The sequence below is a fragment of the Podarcis tiliguerta genome (assembly GCF_965153285.1).
Source record: "Podarcis tiliguerta genome assembly, chromosome: 2".
NCBI classification, from domain to species: Eukaryota; Metazoa; Chordata; class Lepidosauria; order Squamata; family Lacertidae; genus Podarcis; species Podarcis tiliguerta.
Window position 1 is genome coordinate 19,177,060 of NC_139535.1, and position 17,554 is coordinate 19,194,613.

Below are 17,554 nucleotides of genomic sequence, written 5' to 3' on the forward strand. Positions count from 1 at the left end.
CACAGCTTAATCAATGCAACTCAGCAGCACCTGCTTTGTTTCACAGCTGTAAAGCTGGATCTCGTTATTTTGCTCTGGCCCTTGCTCTGGCCCCTTAAAGATATAGACATCGGGTGAAACAATGATGAACCTTTACATTTAAAGAAACAATTCAACATCCACCCCCATCATTCAGCCCAGACCCTGAGGTCCACCTCCAAGGGCCTTCTGGTGGTTCCCTCACTGCGAGAAGTGAGATTACAGGGAACCAGGCAGAGGGCCTTCTCGGTAGTGGTACCCGCCCTGTGGAACATCCTCCCATCAGATGTCAAAGAAATAAACAACTATCTGACCTTTAGAAGACACCTAAAGGCAGCCCTGTTCAGGGAAGTTTTTAATGTCTGGTGTTTTAATGTATTTTTAATCTTTTGTTGGAAGCCGCCCAGAGTGCCTGGGGAAACCTAGCCAGATAGATGGGGTATAAATAAATTATTATTACTATTATTATTATTATTATTATTATTATTATTATTATTATCATCATCATCAGGTTTTGTCTCTCTCTCTCTCTCTCTCTTTCTCTCTCTCTCACACACACACACACCACACACACACACACACACACACACACAGATCTACCTCACAGGACTGTTGTGAGAATGAATGGCAGGCAGGCAGGAGCCATCTATGCCATCTTGGTCTCTGTGGAGAAAAGGCAGAATGAAACTACCGTATTTTTTGCTCTATAAGACGCACCAGACCACAAGACGCACCTAGTTTTTGGAGGAGGAAAACAAGAAAAAAAATATTCTGAATCTCAGAAGCCAGAACAGCAAGAGGGATCGCTGCACAGTGAAAGCAGCAATCCCTCTTGCTGTTCTGGCTTCTGGGATAGCTGTGCAGCCTGCATTTGCTCCATAAGACGCACACACATTTCCCCTTACTTTTTTAGGAGGGAAAAAGTGAGTCTTATAGAGCAAAAAATACGGTATTTAAAAAGACAGACAATACCCAGTTCCAAATTCTAAACATTTGTTGGTGTTTACCGCTTTGTGCATTACAGAGACCCCAATGCTGGAGGATGCTGATGAGGGTGGGATGAAGCTCTGGCACCTGGTGAAGCCGACAGAGGAGCCGGAGCTGCCTAAACATCGGCGAGGGAGCGTCCGGGAGAGAGAGAGGGCCAAGGCTATTCCTGAGATCTATCTCACCCGCCTCCTCTCCATGAAGGTAAGAAGGAGCTCTCTGCTCACCTCCTCCCATTCCTGGTATCCTTTCAGGCTGCAACCCTAGGCACGCTTTCCTGGGCATAAGTCTCAGCGAAAAAGCAGGCAAACTTTACCTCTGAGTAAGTATGCACAGAATTGCAGCGCTAGGCCTGTGCATTGCGACTTGGCGTCACTGGCACTGTTGCATCCTGGGACCTTGTCCCACGAGGCCCTTGCTGAACCTTCCTGAGGGAAAGGCAGTACAGCGGTACCTCGGGTTACATACGCTTCAGGTTACAGACGCTTCAGGTTACAGACTCCGCTAACCCAGAAATATTACCTCAGGTTAAGAACTTTGCTTCAGGATGAGAACAGAAATTGTGCTCCGGCGGAGAGGCAGCAGAGGGAGGCCCCATTAGCTAAAGTAGTGCTTCAGGTTCAGAACAGTTTCAGGTTAAGAACGGACCTCCGAGGTACTTAACCCGAGGTACCACTGTAATCTGGAAATGAAAAGCACTGCTTTTCATACACATCTTACATGGCTGCATCTGTCAATTCTAAGGCATTTCGAAATTTCGCATTTGTTTTTCCATGATGCGTTGATAATTTATGTATTATATATATTATTTATCAATAATTGCTATTATTTATTGATAATTGCTGCTGTCGTTGCTTATGGTATGTACATAAAAGCTCTGTCGCTCATAAGCAAAGACTTGGAGGTACATTTTCCACAGAGGGTGCAAGAGGGAAAGGTTGAAAGACCCTTAACCCCCACTCCAGTGGTCTTCAGTTTCTGATTACAGTGGTTCCTTGGTTCTCAAACACCTTGGTACTCAAACAACTTGGAACCCAAACACTGCAAACCCGGAAGTAAGGGTTCCGGTTTGCGAACCTTTTTCGGAAGCCAAATGTACTCCGTTTTGAGCGTTACACTTCCAATTTAAGTGCCACACTTCTGTTTTTAGTGTTATGCTAAGGTGTGTCTGTTTTTGCTATTTATTTTGTGTTTTTGCGGCTCTTTTTGTTGTGTTTTTGTGATTGTGTGGAACCCAGTTCAGCTACTGATTGTGTGACTGCAGTACATTGTTTATTGTTTTCATTTTATGGATCGATGGTCTAGTTAGATGGTAAAATTCAAGTTAAATTGCTGTTTTAGGGGTTGTTTTTAAAAGTCTGTAACGGAGTAATCCGTTTTGCATTACTTTCTATGGGAAAGCGTGCCTTAATTTTGGAACACTTTGGTTTTGGAACGGGCTTCTGGGACAGATTAAGTTTGAGAACCAAGGTTCCACTGTACAGTCTCAGCAGCCTTTTATTTAAAGAAAGGAAGACCAACGATGGAAATCCATGTAGTTTGGAAGTTCTTCCTCGCTTGCTCTGTGCTGGAAAAACGCCACTGTAGATGTTTCTTGATGGTTTGTCTCTTTCTACCTGGGTTGTTTGCCTGCAGGGGACGATGCAGAAGTTTGTAGACGACCTGTTCCAGGTGATCCTCAGTACCTCCCGCCCCGTCCCGCTGGCTGTGAAGTACTTCTTTGACCTGTTGGATGATCAAGCGCTGAGCCATGGGATCACGGACCCAGAGACCATCCACATCTGGAAGACAAACAGGTGTGCAGCCCAAGCCGCTGCCTATAGCAGAATATCCCACTGGGGTATTGCCATGCTCTCCACTTCCCTGTGACGGAGAATACTCTAGCACATGTTAAAAATTAGAAATTACTTGAAAGTACCAAAATAGGCCTAGGATTAAATTAAGAGTTAATTAAATAAATAAGATTTAGAACTTTAAGGAAAGTTAAGAAATTTTATTTTAATTGGAATATTGTGTTTTTAAAAAATGATATCGGAAAACTGCTACATTTTAATTACAAGGAAATTCAGATGGGAGGGCTCAGAGGAAGCCCAAAATATGTTTATGAGGTTAGAAGTTTAAATAATTAATTAATTTGTGGCGTTTAGGTCTTTACCGGTATTTTGTTTTTACTCTCTTTTTTGTTTATATTTGTGATCTTGTCTTTTTTCTTTTTGTTTTTTCTTCTTCCTGTTTTTTTTGTTTTTGTTGTGCTATATGTTACATCTGTAAGAAACTTAATAAAAATTATTTTTTTAAAAAAGAGAATACTCTAGCACAGGGGTCATCAAACTTTTTAAGCAGGGGGCCGGTCCACTGTCCCTCAGACCTTGTGGGGGGCCGGACTATATTTTTGGGGGGAAATTGAACGAATTCCTATGCCCCACAAATAACCCAGAGATGCATTTTAAATATGAGGACACATTCTACTCATGTAAAAACACACTGATTCCCGGACCATCTGTGGGCCAGATTTAGAAGGCAATTGGGCCGGATCCGGCCCCTGGGCCTTAGTTTGCCTACCCATGCTCTAACAGAACTTTGACAGCACCCATCTCTGCTGCCCCTAATGGGGCGTGGAGTTGTCGCTATGTGCCAGGATTGCAATTGGGTTGTGCATTTTGGCCCCTGGTCCAGTGGCGTAGCGTGGGGGGTGCAGGGGGGGCCGGCCGCAACATCTGGGGGGGCGCGCTCACACTCGCAGCTCTCTGCCCCTACCTGGCTCGCTCACTCTCTCTCACTGCAGTGCTGGCTGTGCGAATCCGATCCGAGCCGCCGGGTCGCTGCCCACTGTGGAGGGGAGGGTGCCAGGCATGCGGTGCGGAGAGAGAGCGAGGGACTATCTGGGGGAGGGACAGTGCAGCGGGGGGCGCAAATTACTTGCCTTGCCCCGGGTGCTGACAACCCACGCTACGCCACTGCCCTGGTCCCTGGGCTACCCTAGTTCAGCTCCCGAAGCACTTAGTCCATAGGATTCCCATCGCATGCCAGTATGTTGACCGTTTCCCTCTTCTCTCTGCAGCCTTCCCCTGAGGTTCTGGATCAACATAATCAAGAACCCCCAGTTCGTATTTGATGTGCAGACGTCGGACAATGTGGACGCTGTGCTCCTGGTCATTGCTCAGACCTTCATGGACTCCTGCACTCTCGCGGACCACAAGCTGGGCCGGGTGAGCTTGGAGAAGGCATGGGCTGGTGGCCTTCAGTTTCTGCTTTGACATCAGTTGGGGGGAAATATGGTAGCCGTACGCTCTCCACGCCATCTTTTCCTGATGCAAGTCAAGTGGGGCTGTTGCCTTTTGCTGCAGAGGATCCAGGCATTCCTCTGCTGTGGGCGTGTTGCCTTTCTCCTGAGTGCAACCCACAGTGCTTTCTTGCTCGGAAAATGAGCTTCTCTCCAGCACTGACGGAGAATCGTGGGGAAAGGGCCCAAAGGGAGCCATCTCCCTTGCAAATGCAGGAATCATTCAGTTGCACGACTCTTGGCTGGTACCTGCCATGCGAAGGATGCCAAGGGACACGACTCCAACCCATTTTTGTTGTTGCTGCTGCAATGTCTCTGTTGCCATTCATTGTAATGTGAGGGCAGAGCTCCTGCCCACAATTGTTGTTTTAAAAAATGGGTGGCGATAGAATGCGAGGCTTCCTCTCTGCAGCCAGAGTGGCTGCCCAAGCCAATTTTTTGCTTTCCATTCAGCAGGGCAGTTGTCAGTCACTGTGTTATGTACTGAGTTGAATAGGATCCAAACTGCAGCAGTCTGATTGGTCCTAGAACAATAGGATCCAAATTGCAGCAGTCTGATTGGTCCTAGAACAATAGGATTCAGAATGCATCAGTCTGATTGGTCCTAGAACAATGCAGCAGTCTGATTGGTTGGCAGGAACCACCCAATCATGCTCCAGATATAAGTGAATCCACAACCTGATTGGCTTACAGTAGAATTCCAGAATTAGCCAATCATGTGCAGCCCATTGTGTAAATAATGTATATAAAGCAGATACTTTGAGGGGACTTTCATTCATTCCTCCTCACCACTATGAGCTGAATAAAGAGCATGAAATCACTTTGCGACTCTGAGTATATTTCACACTGTGTGCACATTAAGGTGCTCAGAACAGGCCTTCTGAACCTGGTGCACTCCAGAACTTCTGGGCTATGATTTCCGTCATTCCTGAGCATTTGGCCATGCTGGCAGAGACGGAAGGGAGTTTGGAGTGCTAGCAACATCCTAAACTTACCCAGCTCTTTCAAATTTTCCTCTTTCAAACTTTCCTTGTCCTATTCATCAATGCCTCCATTTGGATAACCATTATCGTGACACCAAAAAATGTTCTGGGTGTTGTTCCTAATGTCTTGCTCCCTTTGTGGCATTTCCAGGATTCTCCGATTAACAAGCTTCTCTACGCCCGCGACATTCCACGTTACAAGCAGATGGTGGAAAGGTAAGGAGGAGGGCCAGGGAGCCGGCTGGATGTGCCTAGAAAGGAAAGGAAGGAAACAGGGTAAAGAAATGAATGGTTATTGTACTTTATCTCCTGCAGGTACTATGCAGATATCCGGCAAACCATCTCTGCAAGTGACCAGGAAATGAATTCCGCCCTGGCTGAACTCTCACGAGTAAGTAGGCTATGAGCTACATCGCAGTCTTTTTTCCTTTCTCTGTTTTCCTCCTGCTGAGCCAAGACCTCTGTTGTTGTTGTTTAGTCGTTTAGTCGTGTCCGACTCTTCGTGACCCCATGGACAAGAGCACGCCAGGCACTCCTGTCTCCCACTGCCTCCCGCAGTTTGGTCAAACTCATGCTGGTAGCTTCGAGAACACTGTCCAACCATCTCGTCCGCTGTTGTCCCCTTCTCCCTGTGCCCTCCATCTTTCCCAACATCAGGGTCTTTTCCAGGGAGTCTTCTCTTCTCATGAGGTGGCCAAAGTATTGGAGCCTCAGCTTAAGGATCCGTCCTTCCAGTGAGCACTCAGGGCTGATTTCCTTAAGAATGGAGAGGTTTGATCTTCTTGCCGTCCATGGGACTCTCAAGAGTCTCCTCCAGCACCATAATTCAAAAGCATCAATTCTTTGGTGATCAGCCTTCTTTATGGTCCAGCTCTCACTTCCATACATCACTACTGGGAAAACTGTAGGAGCCTTCTTTTGGAATGGAAGAAGAGTCGTGCTGGATCAAGGCAATCATAGAATTGTGGAGTTGGAAGCGACCACGAGGGCCGTGTAGTCCAGCCCCTCTGCAATGCAGGAAACTTGTGCCCAATGTGGGGCTCAAACCTGCGACCCTGATATTAAGAGTCTCATGCTTTTCCTACCAGCTGAGCTATCCCAGGGGAAAGAATGCTGGCCCATCTGATCCAACATCCTATTCTCACAGTGGTCACCCAGATGCCTGTAGGATCTGAGCACAAGAGGCCTCTCCCTTCCTGCAGTTTCCAGCAACTAGTATTCAGAAGCCTTTCTGCCTCTGAGCATAGCCCAGGCTTCCTCAGCCTCGGCCCTCCAGATGTTTTTGGCCTACAACTCCCATGATCCCTAGCTAGCAAGACCAGCGGTCCGGGATGATGGGAATTGTAGTCTCGAAACATCTGGAGGGGCCGAGGTTGAGGAAGCCTGGCAAAGCCCTTGTGGCTGGTAGCCCAAAATAACCTTCTCTTCCATGAGATTGTCCACTCCTCTAGAGTTACTAGGTCAAGTTGCATAATGGGCACAGAAGCAGCATTGGCACTGGCGTTGCTCTCTGCCGCCCTTGTTTTCCGTTGCAGAGATGCATCCTTGACATAATTCTACTTGTACGCCACCTTTCCGTAGTTGAAACCATGCTCAAGGTGGCTGGCAATGCTAAAAACAACAACACGTAATTACAGCATAACAAAAGCAGTCATAAACAATAAATGAAGCATCAAAAAATATGCATAAGATCCAAAATAAAGATGCAAAAAAGTAACACTGATAACAGGAAACTCTCTCCCACCCCAAACAATACCCCAGACCAAGAGTCTGTTCAGCAGCCTCTGCTTTTGCAGCTGGAGTCAGTCAGGGCTCCGCCCTCCCAGGCCAGGTGGGAAAGGTCTGCAAAGGCAGGGAGCAGGTCTCACAGACAAGATGGAGCCGAGATAACACCATGACCCTCCACCCCGACCTCCTTGCATCTGGGGCTTCCAACTCCCCTGAAGCAACTCAGGTAGAGCAGAGGTTATTGCAAGGAAAATAAGTCTTAGCTTGTAGACTGTGGCTGTGTGCCTTAATGACAGAGCACAAGTTTAATAATAATAATAATTAATAATAATAATAATGATGATGATGATGTTTTATTTATACCCTGCCCTCCCCAGCCAAGACCGGGCTCAGGGCAGCTAAAACCAAATATAAATACATTAAAAACATTAAAAACAAAACACACACACACAAATAACCAACCAACCAAACAAACAAACAAACAGTTGATTAGAATATATCTAAGTTAGAATGCAGCTTAAAATGCAGCCTCATTTTAGTGGTAGCCTATAGATCAAAGCGGGTGGCTTAGGGACGCGGGTGGCGCTGTGGGTAAAACCTCAGCGCCTAGGACTTGCCGATCGCATGGTCGGCGGTTCGAATCCCCTCGGCGGGGTGTGCTCCCGTCGTTCGGTCCCAGCTCCTGCCCACCTAGCAGTTCAAAAGCACCCCCGAGTGCAAGTAGATAAATAGGGACCGCTTATCAGCGGGAAGGTAAACGGCGTTCCGTGTGCTGCTCTGGTGCCGGTTCGCCAGAGCAGCTTCGTCACGCTGGCCATGTGACTCGGAAGTGTCTCCGGACAGCGCTGGCTCCCGGCCTATAGAGTGAGATGAGCGCACAACCCTAGAGTCTGGCAAGACTGGCCCGTACGGGTAGGGGTACCTTTACCTTTACCTTTATAGATCAAAGCCATAAGGGGAGAAAATGTCAAATACTCACCGGGGCCAACTATCCATGCTGGTCCTACATGGCCCAGCAAAAAGAGCTGAGGGAAAAATTATATACAAAATCCCATATAAGGGGTTCCATCAAATGAGAGGGGGGGTTAGATTGAGTCCAGCCCAAAGGCCAGGCGGAGGTTTGGATGCAGAAGGTTCCCAGGTTCAGACCCTGGCATCTTCCAGTTAAAAATAGCAAGATAACAGGTGATGATCGGAAGGACCTTTGCACGAGGCCTGGGAGAGCCGTTTCCCATCAGAGCAGACAGAACTGGGCCAGGTGGACAAGTCGTGTGTCCTAGTCCTATTTAAGGCATGTTCCATAGATCCATTGAGAGTTCTCCGCCTTGAAGTGACTTCACCATATCGCCAGTCCTGTTTGCAACTTGGGCCACCCGAAAACTATTGAAAGTGACTCAGTAGGGGAGGGGGACAGCATGTTACTCTCTTGGTGACTATTAACCTGTCGTTTCCCGGTTACAGAACTACTCAGGTGACCTCAATTCCTTGGTGGCTCTGCATGAGCTCTACAAGTACATCAACAAGTACTATGACCAGGTAAATGTGGCTCATATTTTAATGGGGTCCCAAAAACTTCCTTGTAGGGGAAAGGAACATTTTTTCAGGCTGGGGGGCCCACATGTCCCTGGTGGGTGGGACCAGAGGCAAAAGTGGGTGCAAATTTCATCTTTGTAACACATTTAGGCCACAGGGGTTAATGGTTCATAAGACTCTGTTTCTCAGTTGGTTTTGCTGCTGCCGTTAGTACTAACTCAGTGGCACAATGAACGTGCAATGAGGAAAATTGCAGACTGGGTGTAAAAGAGCCCACGGCCCCCACAGAAACTCTGTGGCTCCCTTGGAACTCAAAACTGTTCCCTCCACCAAAGGATTTGTTTTAGTACTTGTCCCTTGGATGCTGAGAGGAGGTGGAAGTGGGGAGATAATTCGGAGCAGGAGGGCGAATGAATCAAGCTGACCCCAGACCTCAAAGAGGAAAGCATTCCTTAATCAGGGTGCCTCTACCAAAAAGGCCCTGCACCTCCTGGATGCCAACAAGGAAGGCACCCAGAGCAGGGGCCCTCCTAGAGATGATGATGATCATCATCATCATCCAGTGCTACCTTGGGTTACATACACTTCAGGTTACATACGCTTCAAGTTACAGACTCTGCTAACCCAGAAATAGTGCTTCAGGTTAAGAACTTTGCTTCAGGATGAGAACAGAAATCGTGCTCTGGTGGCGCGGCGGCAGCAGGAGGCCCCATTAGCTAAAGTGGTGCTTCAAGTTAAGAACAGTTTGAGGTTAAGAACGGACCTCCGGAACGAATTAAGTACGTAACCAGAGGTACTACTGTATATTATTTATACCCCGCCCATCCGCCCACTCTGGGCGGCTTCCAGCAGAATATTAAAATACAACGTAGGTTCGCATTGATGGAGATTCTGGCCTCTAGAAATCCATGCGCCGAGCCTTCAGAGGCCTCGCTGGGATGCTGAGCGTCCGCTGCCCCACCACCAAACAAAACCAAAAATCTGGCTCTAGAGGCGCAGGCTATGACTACCAGATAACAGCTCCGGCTTTCCTCTCCCCGCAGATCATCACCGCCTTGGAGGAGGACCCGACGGCGCAGAAGATGCAGCTGGGCTACCGCCTGCAGCAGATTGCCGCCGCCGTAGAGAACAAAGTCACGGACTTGTGATGTGCACAAGGGGACAGTCCGCCAGGCGGGGGGAGGGGGCAGAGGGCACCTGCTGCAGCCGGGACCAAGCACGCCACACCGACGACGTGGAAGGAGGGAGGAGCAGCAGCAGACCAGGAAATGCCAAGCGCCGTGGAGGGCCGAGGGTGCCGCCAGAGAACTTTATTCTTCTTTTTTCCTTTGTTTGTTTTTTGCAACAATAATGATGATGATAATGGACTTTAGGGGAGAGTCTCCCTCCTCAGAAGCTGTGGGCTCCTCCCGTCCAGCTTGAGCCAAGAGGCCGGGAGCTACGAATGTGCCAAGAGGGTTAGAGACTAGTGTAGCCACGCAGGCGGCGATTTTTTTGCCTCGGCGCCTGTAGCCAAGGCCTCTGGATGTGGGCGGGCTCCCTTTCGCCCTGAGAAGAGAGAGCATCCCACTGCCTAAGCAATCAGAGAAGGAGGGGAGCATCTCTTCAGCAGAGCCCTTTCCCTGGCGCATCAAAACAGACTGGGACCAAGCGAAAGGGAAGAGGCTGAGGAAGGAGGACAGAGGAGCCACCGCCGGGCTGGGAAAGGCCTGCCACTAGCCGGGACCCCGCCGAGATTCCTGGAACAGCACAGAGGAGCCTGCGCCTTCCTCGCTCACCCACACCTGGTTTGGAGGCCCCCCGCAATCCCAGCATGCCTTTCTGCAGCTGCTGCTCCAAGCACAGAGCCCGTCCCCAGAAAGCACAACGGAGACCTTGCTCGCCTCCGACTGCCTCACCCCCTCTTGTTTGCTGCTGTTTGGGAAATAACGGACCTCTGTATCGCACTGTAGAGCTGCGGAGAGGGGAAGCCTTTCCCCCCCTCTCCCGCTCCTCTTTTGAGTTAGCACTTCTTCTCAAGCAAACACCCTCTTTCCTCGTGTTCCTGTCTCTCACCCTGTGGCTTTGCTTTGTCCACCGCCGCCCCCCTTCCCCATGGGGGCCTTTCCTGGGTCTGCCAGAGGCAACTCAGAATTTTTGCGGAACCAATTGGCCGTGCCTCTGGCTTCCTCCAAGGCCCATTGTGGCGGCTTTTGCTGCTTCTCTGCCTGCAATTCAGTTGCCAATATTTCACCGGCTTCTCATTCTGTGTCTTTGAGAGCTGCTTGATCCACAGCAGCAATGGCTACCCCTTTGCCCCTCCAAAACTTGCTAGACAACAACTCCTGTCATTGTCCCTGACCTCTGGCTCAGGCTGATGGCAGTTGGGTCACTTCCAGGCGTTCTGTTTATTTACTTGGGATTTGTTTGCACAAAAATTGTGGGGAAGCTAGACAACCTCAGCTGTTCATTTAGCATTCTGGTTTTTATTCTAATTCGCAATATTATAGCACACTTCCCAGTGTGTATTCCTGTCACTTCCCCTATTATAAAAAAAAAAAGATTTGGAGGTGGGAATGAGGTTCTCCAGCAAGAGCTCCAAATCAGATTTATTTACCCAACATGAATTTGTCCATATGCGATTGAATCTCACCCAGAGGTGTTAGTGGTCTGGGATGGTGTGTGGAGACAAAGGCCTGTTACGATTTCTGCAGCAGGGCAGTGGCGTAGCGTGGGTTGTCAGCACCCGGGGCAAGGCAAGTAATTTGCGCCCCCTAACCCGTGGAGCCAGGTAGGGGCAGAGAGCTGCGAGTGCGAGCGCGGCCCCCCCCCCAGATGGTGCGGCCGGCACCCCCTGCACCCCCCACGCTACGCCACTGCAGCAGGGTCTCTGTCTCCAGGGTCCTGAAGCCACAGGAAAGGGAAGCCTTTTAGCTACTTGGGAGAAGTCTTCTCACCCTTTTTGCTGATTGGAGCAAATCAGAGGGAAAGGAAGTGAGCCAGCCATGGAGGATTGGCTCCCGGGGTCGTTCTACAGAAGGCACACTGGAAGAGCTCAGATGAGTTGTTCTCCAACGCTAAGCCTTTTAGCACTGAAAACACAAGCTGCTTCGGTTTCGGGAGAATTGCGTGCGTGTTCTGTAACGTACAAATACAACGTAAGTCGCTCCAGATATTGGAGCACTCCAAATGATTTGCCCGTGTACGAGCACAGTAAAAAGTAGATCTAGCTCACAGGAAGCACATGTAGATCTGCACTTATTGTTGCAATGAATCCCTGATTATTAGTAGTATTATAAGGTTATGCAGCCTTCTTAGAAGGGGGCGTGGCAGTTCCTATGGTGAAGGGGCCCTACACTTCTGAATTTGCCACTGCACTGCTGATCCCATCCCCAAACAGTAGCAGTCTGGAAGCGCCCTTGAACTCCAGCAACATCTTCAAGGTCGCAGGTACGCATCCCAAACTTACAGGCATCAGCAGGAGGCAATATTTATCCCTTTCTGATTTAATCTGTTTTAACAGACACGGGTACAAGCCCAGCTGGGGAGTTATTTTCCGTCAATTGACAACTCTACCTTACTTAGGTTATCTGAAAAGGAACTATCACTTGAAGCGCTGTTGAATCATTCCATGTCATTCCTCACAGGGGGGAAAGAAACCCTGGATTGTGTTGGTTTCTTCCCCCCCCCCCCCTTGCACCTTATTGCCTCTGCAGTTTTAGTTCTGCTTCTCCTTGTATGTTTGCAGCCCACGTAAAACAGCACTAAAGCCACAGTTTCAGGCGAGATCCAGCCACAGTAAACCGTTCCAATCTGCCGCTTTGCATCGTAGGCTCTGGCCCGCTTCCTTGCAAGCCGTGGGGTAAGGATTTCTATCTCTTTATTTTGGCAGGCCTCCTGCTCCTTCAACAGCCGCACAGTCAGGCAACAAAACAGAAGAGGTGGCATGTTTTCCCTGGATTAGGCTCTGTTGCAGATAGATGCCCAGCTTTTTTTAGTCCGGCTTCCTAGAACACTCCAGTGAGCTTTTACGGAGAGTTCTGTGCAATTTTAAAAGAATGCCTGTGCCAGCATCAAAATAGGTCAACAAGAGCCATATGAGGCATGTTGTGGGACATCCGTGAATAGCATATATTTTCAACCCTTGTAATTTAAAAGCAGGCGCAGAGTGGGAGGAGGATTCAGCTTAGAGTTGCAGAGCTTGTTTGCCTTTCTAAACTGTGCCATTTTCCTGATTTTTAAACCCCACCCCAAAGCTGCTACTTGCCCTGTGGCAGGTAGACTTCCAGGTACCATATAGGTGGCTTGCATATTTTAAACTGCAGGACAAATCGAACACCAGCCTCGGAAAGGGGGATTTGAATTGAGGAAATGGCACAAGCACGAAACGGCTAATTCCCTCCCATCTGTTAGCACCGAGGTCTGAATTCAAATCACATTTTTCTCCTCCCTGGCTTTTTAAAATTCAGGCGAGTCTGTTCCCGGATCTCCTTGCATCATGCCTTAAGAGATTCAAAGGCTGGTGCCACCTTGGTAGCACAGATTTTAGGAAGAGCATCTGTTGCCAGCTCCGGCACCTCTGGTTCAAATCTCAGCCTAGCCACAACACTCCCCAGGTGCCTTAAGCCAGCCACTTGAACTCCAACCCTCCTGTTTACAATATGGGGAACGCCGATAATTACACTGGTATGCCTTGCATAGCTTATTGTAAGGATTACTGAGATTATGTGTGTCACACATTTCAGGAAAAGGCCGCATCGGCCTTCTCCAGTCTGACGTCGTCCAGATCCAGCCAACACGGCTGTCCAGCCATACATATTCCCACCTGTTATCTCAGTCTAGTCATTAATACCTCAGGTGAGAGCACAACCCTGCTTGGAAGCCATGCCCTTTGACCTGTAACAACCTCCCCCCAAATTTCAGGTAGCTCAGAGCGGGGCTGGTTTTACTTGGGGGTAGGGGGCACATTGTACATGCTCAGCAGGCCTCTTGCTCCTTTTATTATTCCCCTGTTCCATAGTTAAAACCAGGCTGTGAGACAAAACTTCTAACTCGGAGCCTTAGTCTTGAGCTCTGAATTTGTCCCGTAAAGATTTGTACCACGAAAAGTGTATATTGTGCACAGACAGATATTGGGCACCCATTTCCTTTCCCAGAATGGGGTGTCCTCTTGTCACCTCATTACGAGACAAAATTGCAATTGCCTTCCAGTCGACTCTCGTCAGCCTACAGCAACTTACCTCTTTAGCCCCGCTGCCAAGGATAGGAATGTAAGGAAGATCCAAAGGTTTGTTTACTCCCTTATACTTCTCTCCCCCCAGCCCCAAAGTGCCCAACCAGGGGTCTCTGGAAGGCCACAAGTGAGACGCAAAGGGCAATATCCATTTCCCGTTGTTGCTCCCTAGCAGTTGCTACTGAGACGCCTCTGAATCCGGAATCTCCATATTATAATCCCTCCTAGTGGTGCCCCAATAAAACTGCAAAGCTAAGCAGGGTCTGGTATGGTTTCAGATTGAATGAGGGGACGACCACCCAACTGAGATTCCTGCATTGCAGGGGGTGGGAGTGAAAGACCCTTTCCAACCCTATAATCATGCCTAGGAGCTTGCGGTTCTTGAGAGAGGAAGGCAGCAGAGTCGGTTCTGGGATGCAGAGGTTGAGACTTTGCCTTGCTTTGTGGGGACATGTTCTTAAAAGCCTGAAAAGAAACCTCCTGGTCCCATCTAGTCTATTTTCTTGAGCGCCTGCGGACATGAATACACAAGCATTCTTCATGAACGGTATCCCAAGCATGAAGAAGCACCTCATTCTGTCCTCGATTGTCCAGGTTCTAGTCCTGCAACACTCTCTTTCCAGGCTCTAGTATTAAGAGATGCTTTTCCCCACACCCTGTACCCTCTTGCGTACCTCAGTCCTTTCTTCGCCTCGGGACGCCTCCGATCCTGCGGGGTGCTCTGTGCAAAGTGAGAAGGGAGCTTTGTTTGAGGTGATGAGCCCTCTTGCGGGGTCCCGGCACCCACTGCCTTCTGCGGGTGCTAAAAAGGCGTTTGGGTGCAGCAGTGGTACATCTGGTGCTTACTCAAACCCCAGGGGTCCTCCTCTAGTGGCAATGGCCATTCAGAGACTGAAAAGCGGCAGCTGTGCATTGTAGAAAGTGCACAATTCGGCTTGCCCAGACAACTATGTTGTATCTTTAGCACTACCTTAAGAAAAGTGGAGCTCCTCTGCCTTGGCTCCTTGACACGTCTCGTGTCACCCTTCCTGTCCCACGCGCGAGAGTCACCTGTGCTCTTGTAACAAGCAGAAGGAAAACAGAATCCCAACGTCTTCCTTTTTCAACTTGTCTCTGTTGTGGTGTGTTTTTGACACCAGCCCGGTCTGCAAGCACTGGTACAGGTGACCAGGCTTGGAAAAGCAGAAAGAGAGAGGGCAGTTCCTCAGGTTATATGTCTTGGCAGCTCAGTCCCCCAACAGAGTTCCATTGCAGCGTAAATGGCGGCAGGAACTTCTACAATGGGGGAATAAATTCTGTAGGAAGAAACTGCTCTTAGCTCATGCCACAGCTCAGTGACGGAGCACCCGCTTTGCATGCAGAAGGGGTTTGATCCCCAGAATCTCCAGGTAGGCCTGAGAAAGTGCCTGCCTGAAAACCTGGACAGCCACTGCCAGTCAGTGTAGAGTCTATTGCCTGCACTGTAGACAATAGTAAGCTAGATGGAGCAATGGCCTGACTCACTATAAGCTAGCTTCTCATTTTGGGGAGAGGGCTGTCTGAGGTGGGTGGGTTGGTTGGACTCTGCCTGCGTTTCTTTTCTAGTTTCTTGCATCCCTGGTGCTCAGCATCTCACTTTCCCTTTTTTTCCATTCTGGCCCAGCTCCGTAAATGCACTCTCTCAACTGATTAATAATAATAATAATAAATTCTCCAATCTGGAAAGCTTGATGGACAAACCAGCCAGCCTGATTTTGTTGTTGTTCCATAGTATAATAATGTTATTGTAGATACTGTTCTGAGCAAAGTAGGAGTTTTATCATCAAATGAGTTTTGTCTGTAAATAATCAGTTTAGATCCCAGATGACTTTATTACAGAGCAAAATTCTTACACGGTAATTCAATAAACTTTAATATACAACACAGAAGAAGGCTCGAGCTTCCAGTTCCTTAATGATGTGGGAGGTCCGATTGTCTTTTTTTATAAAAAAAAAAACTGGCTCTGCTTCTGTGCTTTTAACAGGATACATATATTTAGAAACTGCAATTTTCCTAGCCTGTGTATTCTGCTGTGGAAAACCTCACTAGCTTAATTTCTGTGCCACACTGCTGTTAAAAAGCAGAGGATCAAAGCTAGTTTTGTGTGTGTGTGTGAACCTTATTGCGGGAGGTCACCAGCCAAGTTGTGGGCCTGGAAAAACTCTTGCTTTCACTTAACCGGTACTATTAAAGAGCCCGCTTAGCCTCCTGTTCTCTTAGCAGCTAATCGGATGCCTGTGAGAAGCCAGAAAGCAGGACCCGAACTCAGAACAACCATTCTTCCCACCTGCGATTCCCAGCAATTGGTATTGAGAGGACGACCATCTCCTGGCAGTGTCAGCATGGCCAACATAGATGGCTTTTAAGAGAGGGTTAGACACAAGTATTGAGGATAAGGCTATCAAGGACTACTAGCCATGTAATTACTACCTACACTGGTGAAAGCAGATGATCTTCAGCTGCTGGGAATCACAAGTGGGGAAGGTGGTGTTGTGTTGAGGTCCTCCTAGGCATCTGGCAGGTCTATGTGAGAAGAGGCTGCTGGACTTTAGAAGGGCCATTGGGCTACTCCAGCAGGGCTTTTATGACGTTCTCACATGCGGTGACGTGGTCAGTGGGTTGGCCAAGGGGCTGGGAGAGACCAGGGTTCAATTCCTCACTCAGCTATGAGGCCCACCTTGGGCCTGTCGTCGCCTCACAGGGTTGTTGTGGGGGATTAAATGAGGAGAACGCTGTAAAACCACATTGAGCTCCTTGGAGAAACAACGGGATAAGAATTAAATAAATGATATCCTCCTCCACAAATTTGACTTGTCTTATAAAGCCATTCTGCTAGATGGACCAATGGTCTGACTTAATATTAAGGCAGCTTCCTATGTAACCTCTGATGTGACCATCTATTATTATTATTATTATTACCATCCACACTTTGATTTGTCCTGTGTGGTTTCTAGTCAGGTGTCAAGAGGGGTTTTTTCTTTTACGCTTTCCCTGGGATAACCCGCTCTTTACTGCTGAATTGGAACCAAGATCAAGAGGGTTTTCAGCAAATTGATGTTTGTTCTGATTCAGCAGCAAACCCCAGGGGGACCAAAAAGCCCAAACAAACTTCTCCAATCCCTGACTAGAAATCACGGGACAAAGGGAAGTGCGGATGGTCCCTTAGGTCCCAGGGCAGGGTCCAGAAAATGGAAACACAACCTGAACACCATGGGCATAGCTTTTTCTGGGAGATTGCCTCCCCCAAGTTGTAGAGCTCAGCTTGGGGGGGGGGGAGATCACTGGCCAAATTCCCCCCCCAAAAAAAAGAGGACATCACAGGGGACAGTCTTTTGTTACACTCAGTTAATTGAGTATTTTTAAAATTTTTAATTTTTTAATAAACTTTATTACATTTTCAGAATTTTCAAAGAACCAAAAACAATAATTTGATCCTCAACTACATATTCTAAGGTAAAAACAGGTGTTACAAAATACATGGTAGAAGTATTTAAAGATCTAAGATAAACAGAAGAACATTAAAAAAGAAAAAAAAAGAAAAAACCAAAACAAAAGGACAAAAACTAGGAAAAAATATTTTTCTAAGACAAACATTTAGGAAGTTCAAACCAATACTTGGATATTCTGTACACAAAGTCCTTCCACCTGGTTTGAGTCCCTTATGAGTTTGTCTATCTCTTCGTGGTTTGACTTGGCTATTAGAATTAAATAATCTGTGTTTTATTGTTTATGCAAACAATAGGAATATTTTTTTTCCCTTTTCTGTGAAATTAAAATAAACACAGCCAAGTG

At 48.0% G+C, this 17,554-nt stretch overlaps 1 protein-coding gene and 1 long non-coding RNA gene across 2 annotated transcripts in view; one reads left to right on the plus strand and one right to left on the minus strand.

Annotated features, from left to right (window-relative positions):
- PLXNB1 (plexin B1) overlaps positions 1-15,654 on the plus strand; it is a 160,750-nt gene extending 145,096 nt beyond the window's left edge. Inside the window, exons 33-40 of the mRNA XM_083424540.1 lie at positions 1,043-1,209; positions 2,641-2,801; positions 4,067-4,214; positions 5,423-5,487; positions 5,587-5,662; positions 8,461-8,535; positions 9,576-11,232; positions 11,397-15,654. Of these exons, the coding sequence (XP_083280666.1) occupies positions 1,043-1,209; positions 2,641-2,801; positions 4,067-4,214; positions 5,423-5,487; positions 5,587-5,662; positions 8,461-8,535; positions 9,576-9,680 (797 nt within the window). The 3' untranslated portion in view covers positions 9,681-11,232; positions 11,397-15,654. The remainder of the gene's footprint in view (positions 1-1,042; positions 1,210-2,640; positions 2,802-4,066; positions 4,215-5,422; positions 5,488-5,586; positions 5,663-8,460; positions 8,536-9,575; positions 11,233-11,396) is intronic.
- The window catches only part of LOC310671182, a 361,314-nt gene that overhangs the window by 233,450 nt on the left and 110,310 nt on the right, over positions 1-17,554 (minus strand). The gene's annotated exons all lie outside the window — the stretch shown is intronic.